We start from the raw sequence: 25443 nt of genomic DNA on the forward strand, positions 1-25443 counted from the left end.
TCTTTCAACTTTTAATTTAAATTAGTTTGTGAAGTTACACCAAGGTACAAACATAGAGTTTCGGCACGTACCGACATGTAAAGTAATGAATTTAGCAATACTTTTACCTTAATTAAAGATAATAGCTATGTTTTAACATTTTCATCTGTATATATTTCTAGGATTTAGTGCTAGCATAATAAAACGGACTTATCTTGCTCGAAATCCCACTTCCACCTCATCGTTGGTGAGAAAGGGACTAAGACTAACGGAATGTGTACTTATACTTGTATATAATTCAACAGATTATAAATAAATAAGTATTATTACCTGTATTTCACCTGAGTTTACCTGTTAACAAAATGCGCGCAATTGTAATCAAAAGCTATGCGCAAACGTAATGTTTTTGCGCGCAAATGTAATGGTACTGCGCGCAAACGTAGTGCACCGATTGAATTTATGAACTTTTCATTTTACATGTTGTTACATAATAATTGTATTTGAATATTTCATTTAATTTCAGATTCTTATACAACGTTATTTATTACATATCATTCTCATCCAACGAAATGAACTCCTAACTTTTAAGTATAGGTGTTGTCTTTCCCGATTATAGGCCGTAAGTAATTCAATATGATTATACCAGACTTACCATCTTTATTCCATCCACCTTCTACTTGGTACGCAGATGTACCAGTAATAAACATAAAATCATCCGGGAACCGCTCATACAAAATGTCATTTGTCTGTTCAGAGGGTGCTGTTGATAATCCACCTATTCCAGGATAACCTGGGACGAACCCATTATCAATAATGAGTTGTTTGTAGTAGTGTGACGATAATTTTGGAATCCTCGGTAAGTTAGGATCTGTGAAATTTACCATACAAAACCCATAACTAAACTCAAAACCATCTGTCCATTCAAAGCTATCAACAAGGGACCGTCCATAAAAGCGTTTCAGATTCGTTACCTTGTCTGTTTGAATAGCTGTTGAAAAGTGAAAGATATTTTTAGTACATGTACACGAAATGCTATGCTGTTTTTACCTTCATATTTTAATAATTAGCTTAGACATGTGTCTATTACAATAACAAAACACCAAACTTGAAGGAAAATTATCAAATATCAAAACTAAAAGTTCAAACACACCAAACTAATGGAATTACCTTTAAGCACTTGGTTTATGTGCGTTTGATACCACATGACATTTTCCGAGTCCTCAAGTGAGTTACGTCCTGTTCTCGGTCGACCTAGATACCCAGCAATATACATCTCTTTACCAGGGTAATGATCATTCACCCACTTTAAGACTTTTCTTATTCCTGAAGCTGTTTCAGGATCAGACCTATGCGAAGTACAAACAAAAGAGCTTAGCACGTATTAAAGTTAAAACATAACTTTGATTAAACAACAAATCCAGAATTATACAGATGTTGCAAAGTTGATTTTGTTTCACGAAGAGTCGAATGGGCGTACAATATCAATTCATAACTGTTTGGATATTCAAAGGATTCTAAATGACAGATATTATCAGATTATTACATGGCATTTTTCATATCGCATGTATTATCAGCCCTAGGTTCAATATCAGCCCAAGAGCCGCATGGCTCGAGGGCTGATATTGACCGAGGGCTGATAATACATGCGATATGAAAAATGACATGTTATGATCTTTTTATCATATGCTTCAACAATGGAGAAATATAACTGATTCGTATATTGATTCTTTTACGTGGTTCTGTAATAGAAGTTCAAAGATTGAAAAGTTCACGGACGTCGGACCCCACATTTATTACATTCGATATGAAATTTTTCTATCATTTGACTCAACAGAGAAGTAACACATTTTAATATGGACGAATCGACAAAAAACAAACAAAATTTAACAATACACATAATGAAGACTGTTTGGCAACTTTTTAATGTAACTTTCTTAATTATGTTTGAAATTTTTAAACAAGGCATTTTTTTTATTTTTTTATTTTTTTATTTATTATTTCACAAAATATACTTTCCAGTATCAAAATGATTGTTTTGTACACTACTTTGTAATGGTTTTCACTGAAAACGTAGCATTGAGGTGTATTTTCCGGAATTTGCCGAGTATTACCGGAATGCCATGTGATAACGTTACGGAGAGGCATGTGATAACAATCGAAGCATGTGATAAACTTTTCATATCAGCCCGCTAAGGACCAATTCGAAAAATATGGAATTTACGTTAATTTAATGGTATTATCATACAGTAAAAATCATATGTTATTTAGTCTAAGTATATGATAAATATATGTATATTTATCATATACTTAGACTAAATAACATATAATTTTTACCGTATGATAAAAGCATTAAATTAAAGTATTTTCCATATTTTTCGAATTGGTGCTTAGCGGGCTGATATGAAAAGTTTATCACATTTTTTTTTATTGTTATCACATGCCTTTCTGTAACGTTATCACATGGCGTTCCGGTGATACTCGGCAAATTCCGGAAAATACACCTCAATGCTATGTTTTCAGTGAAAAACATTACAAAGTAGTGTACAAAACAATTATGCGAATACTGGAATGTATATTGTGTAAAATAATTGAATTAAATTAAATTAAAAAAAAAAAAAAATTAAATAAAAGCATTTTTTATAGTTTTTCTGAAACATGATTTAGAAAGTTACTTTAAAAAAGTTGACTTTTCCATACAATGTTCACACTTGTTTATTGTTGAATTATTTTGTGGTCGATTCGTCCATATAAAAATATGTTTTTTTTCTCTGTTGAGAAATATGATAGAAAGATTTCATATTGAATGTATCAAATTTTGGGTACGACGTCCGTTAACTTTTTACTCTTTAAACTTCTTTTCGGGAACCTCGTAAAAGGATCAATATATGAATCTGTTATTTTTCTCTACTGTTGGAGCATTTGAAAAAAGATCATAACATGTCATATTTCATATCACATGTATTATCAGCCCTCGGTCAATATCAGCCCTCGAGCCATGCGGCTCTTGGGCTGATATTGAACCTAGGGCTGATAATATATGCGATATGACATGTAATAATTTGATAATATATTACAAAGATATTTAAACACCGAAAATACGACTTAAATGTCAAAAACATAACTTTGCTGGATTATTTTTACAGCAAGTTTAACGAGTATAAAGATTGCATTTAAAATTAAGAATGGTGTCCGTACTCAAATTCCATGACAGTGTGTGGTTAGTCTAATTATTTTTATTAAGTTCGATGAATTATATAAAACAAGCTACAATGTTTACCTGTATTCATAGATTTGTAATCCTTTGTCGTTATCGAATGAGGAGAACGGTTGTTCTATTCTTGCAACCGGTTTAGCATACATAGTTCCGACATATAAAAGTTCCAAAAAGTCAAGAGTGCCTGTCAAAAAAAAGATTATTACATGAAAAATATTCCTCAAAAAACCATTTATACAGCAAAAGTGTAATTTTATTTTGCTAAGTAATAAGCTAGAAAATATATTTTGCATTCGACATATCTGTCCAGAAGCTATTTTAAGCAAGTTATATTTCGCTTGAAGGCAAATTTTCTAGCAGGTGACCGGAATTTGTGTTAATATTTGTTAAAAATTTTAAATACATTACACAAACTGTAAATATTATAAAGCCTAAGTGACTATAGTAACACAGTTAACCCACATCCTTTCACATTCTATATATTTCAATTGGTCCTAACGAACAAGCAATTCAGACAATGCATATATAAGTATTTTACGAATAGCGGAACACAGAATTTTTATCTGGCAATATTACAGCTTTACTATCACAAACTCCAAGGGCTGCAAAAGCGTTCAAATATACTTCAATATTAAAACGTCATGTACGGAAGATGATGTGCTGAATAAATTTAGGCTAGCGTTTTTTTTTATCGTTTACACACACTGAAAAGTTTTTCTTAACCTAATAAAAAAGCTTACATTGCTTCTCTTCACAGAAACTTCATAGCTAAGAAAAATATACACAAAGAACATTGATTTGTGATTTTAAAGGTGGTTTAATATGGTGTCTACTTAAAGAAAAGAAATTTGCACATGTATTACCTTGCACCGCGTAGGGACTTGTCAAACTGAACTTTGTTGTGAATGGCTTCATCTCTTCGGGCCACGTTCCGTAGAACAAGGGATGTGCCCACATGCCGATATCAAACTGCAGTCCTCTATCTCTAGATGTATTATCTCCAGTCTCATACCAGTTTGATTGTAAGGTTATTCCAACACGACCTGGAGTAATTCTACTGATTTATAATCATTGTCATCGTCATCATGATTGTAATATACCAAAATTTAAAAAAAACTAAAGCAATATTAACAACTTTGAAGATATGAATGCACAACTACAGGACAATTTAAAGAATGATTTGCAATGCAACATTTCTAAAGATGAATTCATTGATTTTTTTTGTAAGAAAATGATAAAAACTGTTTACCTCTTTGTGTTGTTTCATAGACTGTTTTATACAGTCGGAATACTGCAGCATGAGACTGTAAAACATTGACAGCTGCTTTATATACAGATTCTGCAGGTCCACCAATACCAGGAGCCATGTCTGTCCGTCCGTATCCTCCATATACAAACGTGTAGGGGTCATGGAATGTAATCCATTGTGTAACCTAAACAAATTTTATATAAACAAAAGGTAATAAAAAAGGAGACAATTGTTTCTACACCAGAGTCAATTCTTTTAAGTTCTTCGGACTAGATTCAAATTGCTAATATCATAGTTTCATATGTGTACTTGGTGATTTTATAAAAACGTTGGTGTATATTTTAACATACTACCATGTAAAAGGCTAGAATCTTTATTGATTTATTAAAAAAAAAAGAAAAATATGATTATGGCAAATACTTGAACTTTAAAAGACTGAGTCTGAGCAAAAAAAAAACATTTGCGTAAGTAAAACTGTGTATTTTCATACAGATAATCAATCTTTCTTGTCAGGTGTGGCGTAGCGATTTGGTAAAATGCAGATGAATTCAAAAACAAATAACGTTTAAGACTGTGATTCAAAATTGACATCGACTTCATTGTGATGCATTACACATGTTAAAAACAAGCAAAGTTTAGATATTTTGTGTTCTTTGAAATTTATGAAAACTCTTTTAGTTATACATATACATGTATCACTTGTCCTAGTATGTAATATTACATAACAGTAGATTTCATTGACCATCCGAATTTGACCCTCTGCTTAAAAGAAATGCAGAGCGGATAGGATAAGCATCTTAATTAAGTTACAATATGTAAATAGTATTGATATATATGTCAGATTTATATGACATTCACAAAAGACATTAAATTACACGTAAGTTGAAAAGTTGCATGGTTAAAGTGATATACAATATAGTACAGTACCTTGTTGCTTTCCATATAACTTCACACATTATTTTATATGATATTAACCTTAGTTCCAAATGTCTCAAAACATTGATCACTATAGTTTTTGAATGTCTGTATGATATCCGGATTAAGCCATCCTCCAATGTCCTGTAGAGTCTGAGGTAGGTCCCAGTGATACAGCTCTACCATAAGATGGACACCTGCATCTCTGTAGGCATTGATAACACCATTATAATGTTCTACAGCTTTAGCGTTTAAATTACCCGTGCCTGTTGGTTGTAGTCTACTCCATGACAGTTGTAGTTTGAAGTGTTTAGCCTACAAGATAATGGCAATATTTACAAGCTAACAATGTGTTTTTATCTTAACAGTAAGACAATTCTTGCTCTTTAAAACAATCATCAGCTTGTATGTTACATCTTTTTGTCAAGTTTCAAATTGCTTTTATCAATCATTCACATATCACTTGCAACTCGATAAAGGGATTCCATTTTCGCATCTTTTTCAAAATGTAACTTTCTCTAATGTGTCAAAGAAAACATGTAGGACAATATGCTGTTAACTGAAAACGGAATGATTTCTATATATGTTTATATCCTTAATGGTTATTCTTTGTTGTTCCCGCAAATTTGGCATAAATGTTTAACACCGCCCAAATATTGTCCAAATTTTGTTCAAAGAGTAGATAACCGCATATCTTATCGTTTAGAAAGATATTCAAAAGGTATGCTTTTGTCATATTCTCTTATTTATCATTAGAATATAAAATTGATACTTATCTTACCCCAAGTTGTTGTATACATTTAACGTCATCCGGGTATTTGTGGTAACTGTCTGCTGCTGTATCTCCCGTGGCGTTGCCGGGAATCTTTCCTGATGAATGTGTAAATCGATCCCAAATACTCAAGCCTTTACCTACAACAGTCAATTATCTTAACTGTGAAATTTTATTTAAATGATAACATGTTTTCTCCCTTATTTGAATAGAAATATAATATGTTTTTCATCTTAATTGTTTAAAGACAAAAGTTTTAAATAAAACTTGTAAGGACATGCTTAAAGTGAGTAATACACATTTTTTCAATTGTAGAGATACAAGGTTCTAAACAAAAACGCACATATTAAGCGTGTTTAAAATGAAGTTAAACCCTTTCAACTGCATTCTTTTTAGACATTTAATTATCATATAGGCCAATACAAATTCTCAAGGGAAAATATATGGTTTGAACTTAACCCATCATTTAGTAACTCCAAACGCAGATATTAGATTTCAACCAACATCATTTTCTCTGCTATGGCTTTAAAGCTTATTGAGGCAAAAATAAAAGATAAAGAATTGGTTTCTATATTCAATTCAATTCTTTAAGTTTTGCTTTTTTGTACATTGGAATCAGAGTTTTGCGTTTTTCGTGCACAGACTTTGGAAAATGTTCCGAGATTCAAATGTCTGTATTCTTTAGCTTAGGAGAATTTTTTCTTACTTTGTCCCTCTGTTGACGTAGAATAAATTTAGCAACGATCGGTCGTGGATTGGTAGTTTGGGTGTTATCATAATTTGTTTTACCGATACCTTTTTGTCCCATCCTATAAGATTAGCAGTAGAAATTTCAACTGGTTCCGAAATATACAAATTGTTGAACAAATATTTTTCATAATATCAACACATTCTTCACCTTCCCCCTCCTCAACACCAAGTAAACTGTAAATTGTCCCTTAAATTTTCACAACGAAGGGTTTCAAGTTGGTCAGAAATTTCCTTGTTTATGGATCTAAGCTCGACCATTTCAGTAGCAATACTTTCAACATCGGATTTATTTTTCTCAAAAATCTGAGAAATAAATTATTGACTTCCCTCCATGTCACCCACCCGCCGAACATCAGTCGACATCAGATTTCATTTGCGACAATTTGGAGTCCATGCTTTTTACAGAAGATTTTATATCATCTACCGAGTTCATTTTTGTGCCTAAGTCGTCCACCTTTTTTATAAGGTCGACCATCCACGGTGGCGGGCTTGAATAGGAATATGACGACGGAGGAGGGGGAACATGTTTATACCAGGTGATGTAGACTGCTGAAATTGATAATGGTGAGGTTGCTGTGATACCACACTGAATGGGTTAGGGATTTGCGAAGGTAATGTTGCTGAAAAATTACACGAATCAGAACTTGAACTTGAACTTGTTGTTTGGGACATACTCAAAAATTAAATGAAAGTTATTTCGTCTGCGCAAGTACATCTCTTTTACGGCGTCAATGATGAATTATCCTGCAAATTAACTTTCGATTCGTTTGAATTATTAGAGGATACATATTTGTCATATTTTGATTGGCAGATCATTATAATTTTTAATACATTTACATTTTCCCTAGGTGGAATAGTAATTGCTAGTAACTCTAAAGTAGCAATCGGAGCACTTGGCTGAAATAAAGATGAAAAGTTCGATCATTCATAGATTTTCAATTATTTTTCAGAATGGAATTGGGTCTTCATTCACAAATACCAGTTCGAGTGGAATATTAGTCAAATCAAAATCCATATTTTGATGAAAATAACTGCCGGTATAACGTTAGAATATCGTTCGCATGCAATAAAGAAAACTATTCAAAGACTATGTACAGCTGTGATGAAGTAAAAATCTTAGAATTAGTTTGTTAAAAGAAATGTCTATGTTATATATTTGTTATTTGTTATCAGAATAACATGTTAGTTAAAAACAAACGACTCTCCATGTACAAAATTGTTGCACAGCCACAGGAAATAACCACCTTGAACATAATCTTATCTTTTATTTCTTCAATTTTATTTAATCGACGACTTGATATGTAAGGTTTAGAAAAATTCAGTTTGTTTGATAATTAATCGAGATAATAATGATTGCATTCTCCCAGGTTTCAGACCAGACTTTTTTTGTCGTGTAACATTGTGCTTCAGTTCGTTAGCAATGATATAACCAATATTTACAGAGAACTTACAATTCATAGATAACGACGAACAGATTCCTGTATATCATAGTAAAGAAAATATCATTATACACACTTACATTCAGGACAATAAATAACTAAGTAAATAAGGCTATACAAATATATATTCATCCTAATTTACAACCTTTTGAGATTTTGTCTACTCGTTGTATTATTCCTAGACAAAGTTAAACACTTATCAAATCCTTGAAGGACACTGCACTAGTAAGAGAAGCTGTTTAGGAAACTTAAGTTGTCCAATCTAAAAATCGGCTCAAGTTTTTTTTTTTTTTTATTTCGGAGCCCAAATCGTTTGGAAAATAACCATTATATATATACAGTTAATTACTACACGTTTATATGTGAAATACTATTAATTATATTAAAGGCTTAGCTGAGAAAAAAATTCTTCGAATGAAATATTGGAAGAGAGAAAAAAATGTCCGTGATAAAAATATTGGAAGATTCTTGTTTTTATTTGAAGACAACTACTTCTGTATTACGCAAGCTATTATTTATCAAGACATAATATAGGGGATAGACACTGATAAAATCGTAAAAACTGCATGCTTGCAAAAATATATATCTTGAGTTATGGTCGTAAGTTAAGACTGCTTCCTGGTGAATTTATAACAACATCCCTTTCGGAATTCTATGTTAATACTCCCAATGCTGAATTTTCATTCTTTAAAATGTTAAAAAATGTGAAAAAACATCCGCCAGTCCAAAGTCTGACATTATAAAAAGAAAACGATAAAAGGATTAAAAAGGACGATTGATAGTTTCGAAGCATCATCTTAAAAAAAGTCACACATGTATCAAAGGATGACGAGAAAATACGTGCCTCTCCACAAATATTTTGTCACGAAAACTTGCAGACATTTTGTATGATAATGTAGCCATACTCGATTCTGAAAAGTCTCAGACAAGACAGGGCACGTACTGACAGATTACTGAAAGGAAAACCATCTTTCACGTTGTCATAGTGGTTAGAGCCTCTGACACAAAAAATGGTCAATTAATTATTCGGAAGATTTAAATGCGATTTTTTTACCATTGCTCATTTTAATGATTATTATATTGTAATACAAGAAATAATAAATACCGTCTTGGTTCCATGCACCCTCTGTTTGATAGGCAGAGCTGCAAGCTCCCCATCCGAAATCTTCCGGGAATTTTCCTAATAAAAATTCTTCTGAATTGCAAAAATATAATAGCGATGAAAAAATCAATAATTTTAGCATCCTTTTGAGTATTAATGATGTACCACTTTACCCGTTGAAAAACTTTTATCTACTGATTTTCTTATCGTGATGTTTGTAAAGTATGAATAACCCATTTACAACAAATGAATGTATGTGCGTATGTTATTTTAGTTTGTAAAATAAGGTTAGTTTGAAGCATTTCTGGATTTATTTTCATCAGGATTTTTAATGAAAAAATTGAGGGTGCTTTCTTTTTCCCCCACTCATTCGATATTCGCAACATGACCTTTATTTTGATTTTTTTTTTAAATCGTTTTTTACCTAAATCTTTATATAACATGTTATACAATTTATTTTAAAGGTTTTTTTTATGGCTTTCAAAATATGAATATTGAAAAACGACGAATATTTTTTTCTTCTCTGTATATTTAGTTTTTGTAACAATCGTTCACATTCAATGATGTAAAATACATAGTCTTAGTTTGATAAATATTTCATTTGCATAGTGAACCTTTTCCACCTTCTCGTCTCCCTTGTCCGTTAACCAGTACCCGTTCCGCTGAAACAACTCAGCCAATTGAAACCAAATCTATCATGAGTATTTGATTGGGTATAAAGAAGAAAAAAATGTTTCTGCTAACCGTTATGGCCACCAAGGCAAAAATATAACAAAGGGATTAAATGCAAAAATTGTCTATTATTAATTTTTAAATATAACGTTTTACAAGAAAACAGAAAATAAAGAAGAGAATTTTTTATAGAGAAGAAAAAAATCGTTTAGTCACTGTATATACTTGACGATATTGGGATATGGGTATTTAGTTTGATCCTTAACAGGAACTTGTGATACATTAAAAACCCGACACCAATAAAAAATAATAAACAGTGTCAAATGTTCAGGCTATAATTATATCTTTATTTGGGTAAGGGAATGTAAGCATACGATATGTATAGTGTCTTATTACTATTAGAGTAAAAAAATGTGTGACGATTATTTTATGTTTTATTTGTGTAAACACGTTATTCATGAGATAGGAAAGTCAATATGTTCTTCATGTTTTTTTAAAACTCAGTAAAGACCCGTCGAAATTGCATTTAATCGATAAATTCAACAACACTTACCGTTATCTTGATGAGATTTTTTGTTAAATAATCAAGAATTTTCTCAATATACGGCTGAAATTAACCCCAAGGAACTTACTTTAAATAAATCAAATGTATTCGGTAATAACTGTCCTTTTCTGGATTTAGATATTTCGGTTTTAAACGGGAAACTACACACTAAAATTTACGACAAAAGAGACGATTTTTCGTTCCCTATTGTTAATTTTCCATTTTTAGATGACACATCCTTTGGCACCATCTTACGGTGTTTATATTTCACAACTTGTTCGCTATGCCCGTGTCTGTTGTGACGTTTTTGATTTTAACGAACGCAACCTATGTATTACTGATAGATTTACGGTCATCTTAGCGATTTTTTCAAATCAAATTTCCCGTTCTATACAAGTTCCTCGGTAGAGATTTGTGACTTCCATGTGAATCTTTTATAAATTTACATCGTACCAATGTATGCTTTGTAAAGAAAATGATGTAGAAACACCTTAAAAGACAATACAAATACTGACCTAATTTTTCGTCCGACATCTTGGGATGACCGTGAATGCAGTTACGGTCATCAGCTTTACCCCAGTGATAATAGAAATATATCATAATGACATACAATAGAACAATATCATATTGACAGGACATTTAAAAGTACAGAGTCACGTTATAAGAACCAAAAGAAACACAAAAAGTCGCATATACAAAACACACCAGCAAAAAATGAAAGATAATACAAACACATTGACGGAATGTTTAAGTACCGAGCGTCGTTAAACGGATATCACATAAAACAATCAAACAGTAAACGTAATATTAACAATAGAACATAGAAAAATGAAAGAACAATATAACGCGTTGTTAAGATGATAAACAACATCAGTACGTAGAATATATACATCAAGACCATCATGTATGATTTGTAGAGTTGATACGGAATGTTTATCAACAAGGTCTTGGTACCTTCCGATGAACTTTTTTTTTAAAAGAACGACACGTTCTATAACATACCCCTGGTTCATCAACTTTCTACTCAGACAATGATGACGTTTTATAAAGTCTGAGTAGGAGCTGTAGGTTCTTGAATATCGAATGAGTTGGGAAGTATATATCCCATATGCAGGTGAGGTTGGTATATTGCTACTAAGGTGGGGAAAATTTATAATTTCAAAATTAAAATCGTCTCGTTTGTCATAGATTCTGGTACTGAGATGACTGTGTAAGTCAAACTCGAGATATTAGTCTACAAATGAAGTGGGAAGCCATGTCTGTTGCTTCCTTAATTTCTAGTTCTTGGGGATATATTAATGGAACCCAATCAGAAAAGTTCGGATTGTTTATGGAAAGAACATCATCAATATATCTGAAAGTGAAATTAGATAATCTGGCTTCTTTGATCCTCTTGTTTTTGACAAGTGTCTGAAGGATCTACGGTTCATATGAAAATAAGAAAAGGTCGGCAAGAAGAGGTGCACAGTTTTTTCCCATAGGAATGCGGACAATTTGTTGAAAAAGTCTACCTCCAAGTTCATCAAATATGTTGTCGATAGCTAAAATTATAGCGTATCTTCCAATTTCATATGAAAAAGCATCGTTCTCTTAGACAATTTTTCAATTTCATATGGGGAGGAGTGGTATACGGGGATGATGAATCAAAAGTTTTGAAAGAAATAATTCCAGAAAAACAATCGAGATTTGAAATTATGTATAGACGGTATTTTTTTAGAACCAACATAAAGTAAATAACACTACGCGAGTAAACAGGTTCACTGTATTTCTGAAGAACCACTTCAACTGCAGACATAATACAAACATACTTTTTGTCAATCTAATGGACAATACATTCATCGAAAATGCAGCTGAGCCGGCGATTTGTGGTTCAATTTAATGTTTATTGAAGTCATGAAAGACTTTTGATTCGCCAAAATCTCATCCTTGCCAAATGATAATTTATTATGTTTTTGTATGTGGAATTACCCAAGTGTTCATTAAGTCCTAATTCTTTCACAAGACACTCGTGGTAGTACGATTTTCAAACATAGACAATATTATTTTTGTGCATGAACAACAACATATTAATCGTGAAGAGATGATAGACATTTCACAGCTTCTTTGTCTCCGAAAACGGAATTTGGAAGATTATTCACACAGTCTTTCAACTTATGAGATTTTCTTAAGTGACTGAATTCAATATTTGCCGCATATCAATAATTTGTTTTTGTAATTTTTTCTTTACTTCTATAATCTAGCTGCATACATATATGGCATGTTCAAGACAGGTATTAAACAAGTCGACAGATAAATTGAGGTTGATACTCTAAGCATTTATCCACATAGCAGCATTTTAATCCAATTTTACACAATGCTCCTATAATTTTATATTCTCGTCGTTTGTTATAATTTGAGGAAAATGATGCGGGAATTTTGTTTTTCTATCAGTTCATTTATATTTATTGTCATTATGTTTTTTCTATTTTTGTTAATTTATATGTATTTCAGCGTCATTCTAAAAATGGAACAAACTCAAAGGATTGCTTGCATGAGAGGTTATATTTAACAATTTATTTCTCATTGTGATCACTCGACATGGTTTAGTAATGCTAATTGATATAGGTGTTCCTATTTTAACATATTTTCAATCAGGAAGTTTAAGTGACTATTTACAGATCCGTTGATTTTGGGACTTTACAAACAAAAGGTATATGGCAATATACTTTATTTAGGAAGTTGGGTGATGTTACTTCCTTTTTTCCCCTTTTTTTTAACGATTGTCTACATGTACGAGCATAATTGATTTAATGCTGATGATTGTATTAAAAATCGACAATTTTTGATCGGGTATGTACTTTCTGCAGTAAATATGTGTATTCTTTAATTTTAAAAATTTTCGTTTTCATTTTAAATTTGTTGAATTTATTCGAAGTATAATAATTATATATCAAAACTCAGATGAATTGTAGAAAGGTCAGAGTTTTTGGGACTCCGTGTTCAATGCCTCATGGTGATTTTGAACATCCAAAAAAAAACGCTGTTTCTTTGTTTTTGTGTGTTTGTTTGCTGTGCTTCTGATTTTGTGTCATCAATGAATACCACAGATCTTTTCCTATTTCCATGAATTATTTATTTATTTTAATTTTTATATCAAACTAGGTCATACCAATAATATACTACTCATGTTAAAGTCATAAGAAACCTCAAATAAAAAAAAATAATGCATATGATTTTAATAACTCAATGGATAGTTTTCATTATAAAACTTATGTACATATACTTTTTTCTGAAGAAAATTCTTTAATTTATTCATATTTAGAAGAAGTTTACTTTATTTTAATAGCTTCCTTCCAGCAAGCAATTCCCCCGACATATTTTCCGTATGCAAGGTGACCTCAGTGTGACCCATCTCGTAAAAATCCGGTGACCACAATACGCATCGATGTCCTTAAAATAAACTATTATCTGAATTAACATGTTAAACACGTGCTCAATTTACATGCTTTTTTGTTTATTTTTCGTCAATTGTTGACAAACAGGTGACAATCGTTAAACTTCGGCTTCAAAACACGAACTTTAATTACCTGCCATATTTTTACAACAACACTGACCGATTGAAAAAAAAATTGACAATTATACGAAATTTACACGAAAAAAAATGAAAAATTCGAGCACAGAAGACTAAGTTTATGATGTTTGTATGCATCGGTTCAAGAATTGGAAGAACATTATTTTTCACCGGTCACTCGTTTCTTATGACTTTAAGATCTGTATGGTTTATACATTTAATCAACTGTCAATGTTTTTGGACAATTAAATATGTTTAAACTAACTGTCACGAGTTTTAGCAAGGATTATTACATTGTTTACTGAAATTTGGCTCCGAATTTAGAAATTTTCTAAGAAAATCGTATCATAGATTATCAAGTGATATGAAACTTGTTTAAGGTGATAATGATGTTAGATAAGTATTAAAACAATGCATAGTAAACATGGACATATGTGCAAGTATTCTGCATTTACGAATCAATTACGTATAATCGAAAAAAGATATTTCATTTGTTGATTTTTGATTGAAAAGTTTGGCTTTTAACTTTTGAGGTTTGGTCATGATTTCCGATTGTGCCCTTAATTTTGTCTTGATATTTGTTAAATGATTTGGTGTATGTTATTTTGTTAATCAGTATGTATCCCTTATTTTTTTGTAACCCTTTCTTCCATCAAAGCTGGAATCCCTCTGTGTTTGTGATATGCGGTTGTCGAATATCTGAGATAGTTGGAAGACAATACATCATCAGTATATTTCTTCAGATTTTGATAGAATTTAGAAGTTAATTTTCCTTTAAAAGAAAGTCTTTCTACATTTTGATTATTCAGGTTTATAAAATATATTCACATTTTTGTTAATCATGAAGGATCACATAAGAAATGAAAAATATCACATGGTCCTACTATACCAGAAGCAAACAAAGAGAATTGTTATAAATTTCCTGTTTACAAACCTTTGAATTTTTCCCTTAGTCGTATTTGGCACAACTTTTTGGAATTTTGGATCCTCAATGCTCTTCAACTTTGTACTTATTTGGCTTTATAAATATTTTGATATGAGCGTCACTGATGAGCCTTATGTAGACGAAACGCGTGTCTGACGTACTAAATTATAATCCTGGTACCTTTGATAACTGGTTAAGCAGACGAAATGTTGATAAAAATTTGTAAAATCAAAACATTTATTTCCTTTTAATATATAAAGCCGTGTTGCATTTTTCATTCAAAATTGATGTTTGATTGTAATTTTATCTATATTTAATTTGTTGCTACGCTCGACAAGATTTATAAATGGTTTGTAAAAGGTACTTTCCAATGAAATATTTTTTCCAGAACAGGACGTTTCTAAATGATACTTTTGGACGGTTTAGTGTTACCTTTACAAAATAAAATAAGATTACTATCAGTTATAGAGTTTAAAATTGAAGCTTTTGTATTACCCTTTTTTTGTTTTCTTTAAACAATGATTGTTGGGTGTGTCGGTATGAGACTTAATGTCTGAACGCTGCATCATAGTATATCAAATGATCAAGTAGTGAAAAGGTAACACTAAACGTTAAGTTGTGCTATTTCTGTGTTGAACTGTGGTAAAAGGTCTATTATTTCAGACGAGGGAGAAGGTTGTTACCTATTAAAATGTTTAAACTTGCTGAATTTGTTTGCACCTGTCTTAAGTCAGGAATCTGATGTTTAGTCGTTTGTTGATGTGATTCATCAGTGTTTCTCATTTCTCCGTTGTGTTTATATAGACACGACCGTTGGTTTTCCCGTTTAAATCGTTTAATCGTATTATTTTTTATGCCCTTTATAGCTTGCTGTTCGGTGTGATCCAAGGCTCCGTGTTAGACCGTACTTTTACCTTTAATGGTTTACTTTTTTATATTGTGACTTGAATGTGAGAGTTGTCTCATGGCACTCACGGAGAAGACGTTACTAATTTGAAAAACTTGTGTCTAATCCATTTGTCATTTTTGAACAATAAAATATGTTTAAACTAAAATCAAGCCACATCTTCTTATATCTACTTATCTTCCAGAAAAAGAGATGAGACGATAATCCAACAACAAACAGTCTTCAACAAAAGCATGTGGCTATACAATATGTAAAGCTCTTAATCGTCCTAAATCTGTAAAAGTATTAAATATTCCAAGCCAATTATTCAGGATAAAATGAAAATGAATAAGCTCTGTAATAGCTTTATGTCTTTATATTTTTAAGTTTCCTGCTTTGCGTAGGATGCCTTGATAGTTTCCATTTCCATGGCGCTCATAAGGTTTTATTCTATCTCAGTAATAGAAACATAAAATATATATCAGCGTATTCAAAACTGGTTCCAAACATTTAACATAATAACAAATTATTATACACGTGTTTGCGTTTGAATCAATGCAGAAAGATTTACAGCTAACCACCATCTAAAAAATTACGAATAAATATTAAAAATTAATAATGCACTTCCTAGCACCCGACGCACTTTTCGGGATTGACCTTGATCATGATCGTTCAGATCCAATCATTTGAATGCCAAGAAGGTAAAAGACCACAAACATTTGAATGTTAATTAGGTATTTAAGACCTCAAACATTTGAAAGCAAAAAATGTATTATACCTCAAATATTTTAAATGCCAACCCAACGAAGTATAAGACATTTTGTGGATTCATTTTCGTGGTGGATTCAGGAAAACTTGCATTTTCTTTGATATTTGATTTCGTGGTTTTGAAAAAGTCTGCATTTAATCATACAACAAATTGCTGATTCGTTGAAAATTTGAATTCGTGGTTTCCCTGTACCAACGATATCCACGAAAATTGGTATCAAACGAATAATAGTAATTTCAATGACAATGAGGTATAAGACATAACACATTTGAATGATACGTAGGTAGAAGACCTGAAACATTAGAATGCTACGTAAATATCAGATCTGAAACTTTTGAATGTCATGGGGTTATGAGTCCTCAGATATTTTTTTTTTTATCTAAGAAGTATTAAACATCAAACATTTAAATGCATAGGAGGTATACGAAATTATATATTTGAATGCTAAGGAGTTATATGACTTCAAACATTTGAATGCGTAGAAGGTATAAGACCTCACATAATTGAATGCTAAGGAGCTATATGACTTAATAGTTATCAAAGGTACCAGGATTATAATTTAGTACGTCAGACGCGCGTTTCGTCTACATAAGACTCATCAGTGACGCTCAAATCAAAATATTTATAAAACCAAACAAGTACAAAGCTGAATGCATAGGAGGTATAAGACCTCGCATTACTGTATTTAAATGCCAAGGAGTTATATGACTTCAAACATTTGGATGTATAGCATATAAGACCTCATATATTTGAATGCCAAAGAGTTATATGACTTCAAACATTTGGATGTAAAGCATATAAGACCTCATATATTTGAATGACAAGGAGTTATATGACTTCATCATTTGAATGCATAGGAGTTATAATACCTCACATATTTGAATGCTTAGGAGTTATATGACTTCAATAAAATAAAATTGAGAATGAAAATGGGGAATGAGTCAGAGCGACAACAACCCGACCATAGAGCAGACAACAGCCGAAGGCCGCCAATGGGTCTTCAATGTAACGAGAAACTCCCGCTACCGGAGGCGTCCTTCAGCTGGCCCCTAAACAAATATGTATAGTAGTTCAGTGATAATGTACGCCATACTAAACTCCGAATTAAACACAAAAAACTAAAATTAAAAACCATACAAGACTAACATAGACAAGAGGATCCTGACTTGGGACAGGTGCAAAATTGCGGCGGGGTTAAACATGTTTTTGATAACTCAACCCTCACCCTATACCTCTTGGAGGTATAAGACCTCGCATTACGGTATTTAAATGCTAATGACCTCAAACATTTGAATGCATAGGAGGTATAAGAACTCACATATATGGATGCTAAGGAGTAATATGACTTCAAGCATTTGAATGCATAGGAGGTATAAGACCTCGCATATTTGAATGCTAAGGAGTTATATGACTTTAAACATTTGAATGCATAGGAGGTATAAGACCTCACATATTTGAATGCTAAGGAGTTATATGACTTCAAACATTTGAATGTATAGGAGGTATAAGACCTCAAATATTTGAATGCTAAGGAGTTATATGACTTTAAACACTTGAAAGTTAAAGAGGTATACGACCTCAAACGTTGGAATGATAAGGAGGTATTTGAGGTCAAAAATTTGAATACCAAAGAGCTAGAAGATTTCAAATATTTAAATGCCAAGGAGGTATAAGACCTCCAACATTAAAAAGCCAAGGAGTTATAAGACTTTAACTATTTGTATGTTAGGTTGGAATAACACCTTACACATTCGAATGCTGAAGAGCTATAAGAACTCACGCATTTGAATTACCGAGGATTTGCAAGACTTCAAAAAATTGTATGCCAAGGAGATATTGGACCTTAAACAGTTGGATACCAACAATTTACTAGTATAAGACGTCAAATATTTGAAAGCCAAGGAGGTATAAGACCTAAATGATTTTAATGCCAATGAGGTATAAGACCTCAAACATTTGAATGCCAAGGCAATTTACCACATCCAACATTTGAATTCCAAGGAGGTTTAAGACACCAAGCATTTTAATGCCATGTAGGTGTGATAGCCTGTTATTTTATGTATTTTGTATATTTTTATATTCTTAGTAATTGATATTAGTACATATTTGAATAAAGTTATATTGTTAGCTTATTAATTACATTCTGTAATTAAGGATTAGTATTATGTGTTATTCTATTTTAACTTATTGACATGGACTATTGACGGACGAATTCTATTCTTATGGTTTGGTTAAGTCTGATTTCACTGTAGTTATCACTTTATTTTCACGGTTGATTTGACCGCTTTCGGACAATTCTACTATTGGTCAGTACTTTTGGCGGTTTAATTCTTTTGTTCGATATCTTATGGGAAGACATCTTGTGGTCAACACCTATATTTACCTGCCTGCAAATTAACAACTTTATAAATTAATCTATAACAATTCTGTGATTGGAGTTTCATTTATAAGGTCAGTTCTATATCTTTCTTTATTAACTTTGCAGTAACTGTCCAATAGTTCATATTTTACACGTATGCATGTTAGAGTGAATGTCGAGAACGAGAGTTAAATTTCATAACAAAGGAGATCGTAAATGTATATTAAAACATAAGAACAGTTGAATTTTACGATCATATAAAATAATACTTCAATAACCTATTACATCTGGTATAATGATTTGAAGATAAAGTTTACATATAAATTGAATGAATGCGAGTGTCGAGTAGACCGAAAGAATGTTGTAATGTTTAAAGGTAAATCGAATTAAAGTAAATCGATATAAGAACTAAAAATATATATCTAGGTTGATATTGATTTTTACTATAAACAATAAACATTGCTTAACAAAGATTTATAATAATCATTTTTGTTATACAGGTATATTTAAACCTTACTGTACTAAAGATGTAGTGTATAATATTGTTTATATGGAAATGTGCCACTTGCACGATATGTGAGGTAAGCTAAGTGTATTTGTATTCTTGCTTCGCTTAGCTTTAGTTTTTAATATTTGCTTTGCTTTTATTGTTACTTTTTGTGATTAGTTGCTTTTTGATTTAACAAGCATGCTGCTTACGTTTTGTGTAGTTTAGATTATCAACACAAGTATTGTTCAATAGACTTTGGTATGAGACAGCATATGAGAACATGTACTATAATAACTTAAAGTCGAATTGGTATAATTGTAATTGAGACAAGTAATTGCTATAGTATCGACATTATATATTTTTGTGATCAGATACATATGTATGCAGCTAAATAAGTTTGCATGATAATGAATTACGAACATTAGTTTTAATTATTACTTAGTTAACAGATTTATCTTTCTGTAATTTATAAGTACATTTATATTTTACAGGGCTTTATTTACATTACCATTACTTCGTTAGTCTGAAATAAAAGTTACAGAACCCTATTCAGAAGTTTAGTTATTATTTACTGAAAGCCTCAAGAAACCGGCTTTTACATTGGCGCCCACGTGTGTGCGACTTAGTTTATTATCATTGTCATTTGTGTTATATGTTGATTGTTTGTGCATAGTCCTATATAGTATATAGTTGTTTACATGTATTAGTGTTGTATGTTGTACATTGTGTTGTGTTGATTGTGAAAATATTTGTTTGTGCATTTAAAATTTCAGATTTAATTTAAATTTAAAATTTAATTTTCAGTTTAGTTTAAAATTTAGATTTAATTTTCAATTAAATTTATAAATATCAGATAAATTTATCATACAAGTTAAACATTTAAATATTAATTTAATATAAAAGTTAAAATTTGTACGCATAGTAGTTAAACTTGTTTGAGAGTTAAGTTGCATGTTCCTTTATAACAGGTAGTACTTTAACAACTGCACCGCCTATCCCTATTCCTAAACCTTACCTATTGCATGTAATACACTTACATCCATTGCAGTTTTCCCCAAATTTTTTTTTCCTCTTTTCTAGATAGGATAGTTCTTAGGATTTTGATTCTGATTTAAGTACTAGTTGACACTTGAGACTTAGACTTACATTGACAATTTTTTTTTTTTGATATTTAGTACAGAGTAAGTATTGTTGTTCCATAGTTTTAGATTGTGAACGTAAAAGATTCACATATCTATTCCACATTGTTTTAGGTACAAGCAGATTATTTATATTATTTGGTAGGTGCATTTGATAAATTGTTCATATATACATATAGTTTATTTCGTCACACTGATATGGCTACGAACGGAACTGAGGAGAAGGGCACAACTGACGAACCTACTACACCATTAGTTGAAAGTCCACCACCTGCACTTAAGGATATCATGGACGCATTTGCCAAAACAGGAACCAAACCAAAGGCTGATACTCCTGAGGACCTTACGAAATGGATGATAGACTACCTGAAATCTACTGGAGCCATCAAGTTAGAACATGTCAATCCAGATATTGTATTACCGCCTCCACCTAAACCACCACCAAGGGAGAAATCTAGCAAAGTAGTCATGACACACCCACCAAGGATTTCCAATTTTTCTGGAAATGAACCGAAGTCAGGAGACACCACCTATGAGTTATGGAAGCAGGAAGTAAAGTTATTGATGAAGCAGTCATATGAGAAGGAAGCCATTTTGAATGCTGTTCGGAGATCACTCAGAGGGGAAGCTGGATATGCAGCTATGCGACTGGATTTGGATGCATCAGTTGAAGAAGTCATTCATAAGCTAGACTCTATTTATGGGAATGTTGACAAGAAGGAGGAACTTTTAGCAGAGTTTTATGGATCACGCCAAAAAGAAGCAGAGAATGTCACAAGCTGGAGTTGCCGTCTGGAATCACTCATGGGACAGGCAGTAGAGAGAGGTATTGTGGGAAGACCAGATGTTGATGGTATGCTTCACTCCATGTTGTGGACTGGTTTGAGAACATCACTCAAGGACATCTCAGGACACAAATATGACACCATCAAGGATTTTGATTCACTGAGAGTTGCGCTTCGTCAAATTGAGAATGATCACATACACAGAGAGGTATTAACCAAGTCCATCAAGCCACAAACCAGTAAAGCAGCAATTGAACAATCAGATGCTGAGGACATCAAAGGAATGATCCAGCAGATGACTACTAGAATGGACCGTTATGAAAAGAAACTGGATAAACAAGAACCTCCACAGCAACAACAACCTCCATGGCAACAACAACAACAACCTCCATGGCAACAACAACAACAACCTCCTTGGCAACAACAATCTACATGGCAACAACATCAGCAACCAAGATGGCAGCAACAGAGAGGTAGAGGCAGAGGTAGAGGACAACAACAGACACATGATGAACCTCAATGTTGGAGATGTGGACAAACTGGACATTATAAAAGAGGTTGTGGTGTGAGAATGGATCACAGCAGGAATGATTTAAACGGCAAGAAGTCTATGTAGAGGGAGCGTCCATAGGCTTATGCAGAAGTAGTGTTCCCAAAACTAGTCATGTTAAATTACCACCAGGATTATTTGGCAAACCAACAGAAACTAAGGTAAGTATTGAGGGATTAGAAACACCTGCACTTCTTGATACTGGTTCCACCGTCTCAACTATCAGCGAATCTTTTTACAGGGAACATTTAACAACACCATTGAACAACATAACAACACTACTAGACATTGAATGTGCTGATGGCCAGAAACTACCATACTTAGGCTACATAGAAGCAGATCTACGAATACCAGGTTATAAACAGACACATTCATCTATCCTGTTAGTTACACCAGACAGTCGATACAATCAGCAAGTACCATTACTACTAGGAACTAACACTCTGTCATACTTCATGGAATCTCTCAGGAAGGACTTTGGAGAAAGATTTTTACAGACTAGTAAGCTGACTACACCCTGGTATCTCACATTTAGATGCATATTACTACAAGAACATGAACTAAAGAGAAACAACAACATCTTAGGTCTTATAAAGAATGCTGAAGTTAAAAAGATCATTATACCACCGAACACGACCATCACATTGTCTGGATATGTTGACAAGGAAATACCATACCATACTACATCAGCTATGCTCCATCCTTGCAACTTAGCCAAAGATTCGGAAGACTTTGATGTTGAACCATCATTGATTACATACCAACACCAACAGAATGGGACAGTAGCTGTTACCATAGAGAATTTGACAACGAGAACACTGAGTATACCACCGAAGGCAATAGTATGTGAATTACAACCAGTCCAACTAGAACCTACACCAAATTTACCATCTGAAGTGGAAATTACTGACATCATGGAAAAGATCAAGATAACACAGAGCACTTTAACAGATGAACAACTAGATACAGGAGTTAAACTTCTACGCTCATACATGGACATCTTCTCCAAGACTGATGAAGACGTAGGACGTACTGATATTGTCAAACATCGCATCGATATGACAGATGATAGACCTTTTAAGCAGCGATACAGAAGAATTCCTCCATCAGCATATGAAGAAGTTAGAGACCATCTTCGACAACTCACACATGCAGGGATCATTAGACCATCTAAGAGTCCATTCGCCTCCAACGTAGTTCTTGCTAGAAAGAAGGACAATACTCTACGCCTGTGTGTTGATTATCGTCAGCTCAACAATAGGACGAAAAAGGATAGTTATAGTTTACCAAGGATCGAAGACCTGCTTGATTGTCTCTCCGGAAGTACCTTTTTCAGTGTCGTAGATATGAAGTCCGGATATCACCAGGTGGAGCTCTACGAACCACACAAGGAAAGGACTGCATTCACAGTTGGACCTTTAGGTTTTTATGAGTACAACAGAATGCCATTTGGACTCACCAATAGTCCAGCCACCTACCAAAGACTCATGGAAGACTGTCTAGCTGATTACCACCTAAGAATATGCTGTGTGTTCATTGATGATGTAATTATATTTGGAAAGACTTATGAGGAACATCTCAACAACTTGCAACTGGTAATGGACCGCATCAGAAAGGCGAACCTGAAGTTGGCACCCAAGAAATGTTCGTTCTTTCAACGCAAGGTAAAGTTCCTGGGACACATTGTTTCAGCAGAGGGAGTGGAAGTAGATCCAGAAAAGACCGAGAAAGTCATGGCTTGGCCTACACCTTCATCACCTGAAGATGTTCGACGTTTCTTGGGATTGGCTGGGTACTACAGACGTTTCATTAAGAACTTCAGCAAGATCAGCAGACCATTGACTGAGTTGATGCCAATTCCATCAGGTAGGAAAGGACAGAAGAAGAAGAAACAACCACAGAAGGAATGGCATTGGGGTGAACAACAGGACCAAGCCTTCAGTAAACTGAAAGAACTACTTACGTCAGCTCCGATACTGAGTTATCCTGACAACAGTTTACAGTACGTACTTCACACCGATGCGTCTGGATTTGGACTTGGTGCTGTACTCTACCAGGAACAACATGGAGAAAAACACGTCATCTGTTATGCTAGTAGAGGACTTACGAAAGCTGAGAGGAATTATCCGGCTCACAAGATGGAGTTCCTTGCGTTAAAGTGGGCGATAACAGACAAGTTTAAGGATTACCTGTATGGACCAGCACATTTTACAGTGATGACCGACAACAACCCTTTGACGTATGTTCTCACTACTGCCAAACTGGATGCCACAGGACACAGATGGTTGGCTGATCTTGCTACTTTCAACTTTGATATCAAGTACCGTCCAGGGAGAAACAACTCTGATGCTGATTCATTAAGCAGATTGCCCAGGGATATAGTAGAGATCAACACAGACACTATCAGAGCCATCTGTAATTCCGTAACATCAGTACCTTATGCCGAGTGTTTAGCAGTACATCCAGATATACTACAAGATGACATAGATCTGAATGGAACATCAACATCAGATATCATAGACTGGAAGAGAGCCCAAAGACAAGACACAGTTGTTAGTCACTGGATTGATATGATACAGAAAGACCAGAAACCAGAGAAAGGAGACGCATTATTCAAGAGGCAGTACCATCATCTGAAGATCATAGATGGAGTATTATATCGTCAAGTTACTATCAACGATGAAGTTAAACAACAGCTAGTACTTCCAGCAGCTCATGTTTCTACAACACTCCAGGCATTACACAACGACATGGGACACCCTGGCAAAGACCGTACTTTGTCATTAGTGAGAGACAGATTTTACTGGCCTGGTATAGTCAAGGATGTTACAGAGTGGATAGCCCATTGTGGAAGGTGCATTAGGAGAAAGACACTTCCAAACCAGAGAGCTCCACTAGTAAGTATTGAGACAACAACACCACTACAGCTTGTATGTATGGACTACCTTACGTTAGAACCATCCAAAGGAGGTCAACAACACATCCTGGTCATAACAGATCACTTTACCAGATTCACTCAAGCCATTCCCACCAAGAACCAAACTGCAAAGACAACAGCTGAAGCTTTTTATCAACACTTCATAGTACACTATGGAACACCCGACCGTATACATTCAGACCAAGGGCCTAACTTCGAATCCAAGATCATAAAGGAGTTATGCAGTCTTACAGGAATGACCAAGTCACGCACCACCAGTTATCATCCGATGGGCAACGGAATGTGCGAAAGGTTCAACCGAACTCTTCTTAACATGCTAGGCACACTTCAACCAGACAGGAAGAAGAACTGGAAAGCATATGTAGGACCACTTGTCCATGCCTACAACTGTACCAAGCATGAGTCGACAGGGTTCG

At 33.3% G+C, this 25443-nt stretch overlaps 1 protein-coding gene and 1 long non-coding RNA gene across 2 annotated transcripts; one reads left to right on the forward strand and one right to left on the reverse strand.

Moving 5' to 3' along the window:
- Positions 1 to 316: 316 nt before the first annotated feature.
- On the reverse strand, positions 317 to 18023 carry LOC134700151 (lactase/phlorizin hydrolase-like). Its single transcript, XM_063561517.1, has 9 exons — positions 17999 to 18023; positions 6139 to 6269; positions 5418 to 5672; positions 4443 to 4626; positions 4057 to 4236; positions 3257 to 3377; positions 1147 to 1325; positions 632 to 847; positions 317 to 330 (listed from the first exon to the last, which is right to left on the reverse strand). The coding sequence occupies exons 1-9, from the start codon at positions 18021 to 18023 to the stop codon at positions 317 to 319; spliced, it is 1305 nt and encodes a 434-aa protein (XP_063417587.1).
- Positions 18024 to 18835: 812 nt separating this feature from the next.
- Positions 18836 to 20225, forward strand: LOC134700153 (uncharacterized). Its single transcript, XR_010103790.1, has 3 exons — positions 18836 to 19217; positions 19626 to 19706; positions 20107 to 20225. It is a non-coding gene; the product is annotated as an uncharacterized LOC134700153 (long non-coding RNA).
- The last annotated feature ends 5218 nt before the right edge of the window (positions 20226 to 25443 follow it).

Source organism: Mytilus trossulus, unplaced genomic scaffold, assembly GCF_036588685.1.
Source record: "Mytilus trossulus isolate FHL-02 unplaced genomic scaffold, PNRI_Mtr1.1.1.hap1 h1tg000125l___fragment_2___debris__unscaffolded, whole genome shotgun sequence".
Classification (NCBI taxonomy): domain Eukaryota; kingdom Metazoa; phylum Mollusca; class Bivalvia; order Mytilida; family Mytilidae; genus Mytilus; species Mytilus trossulus.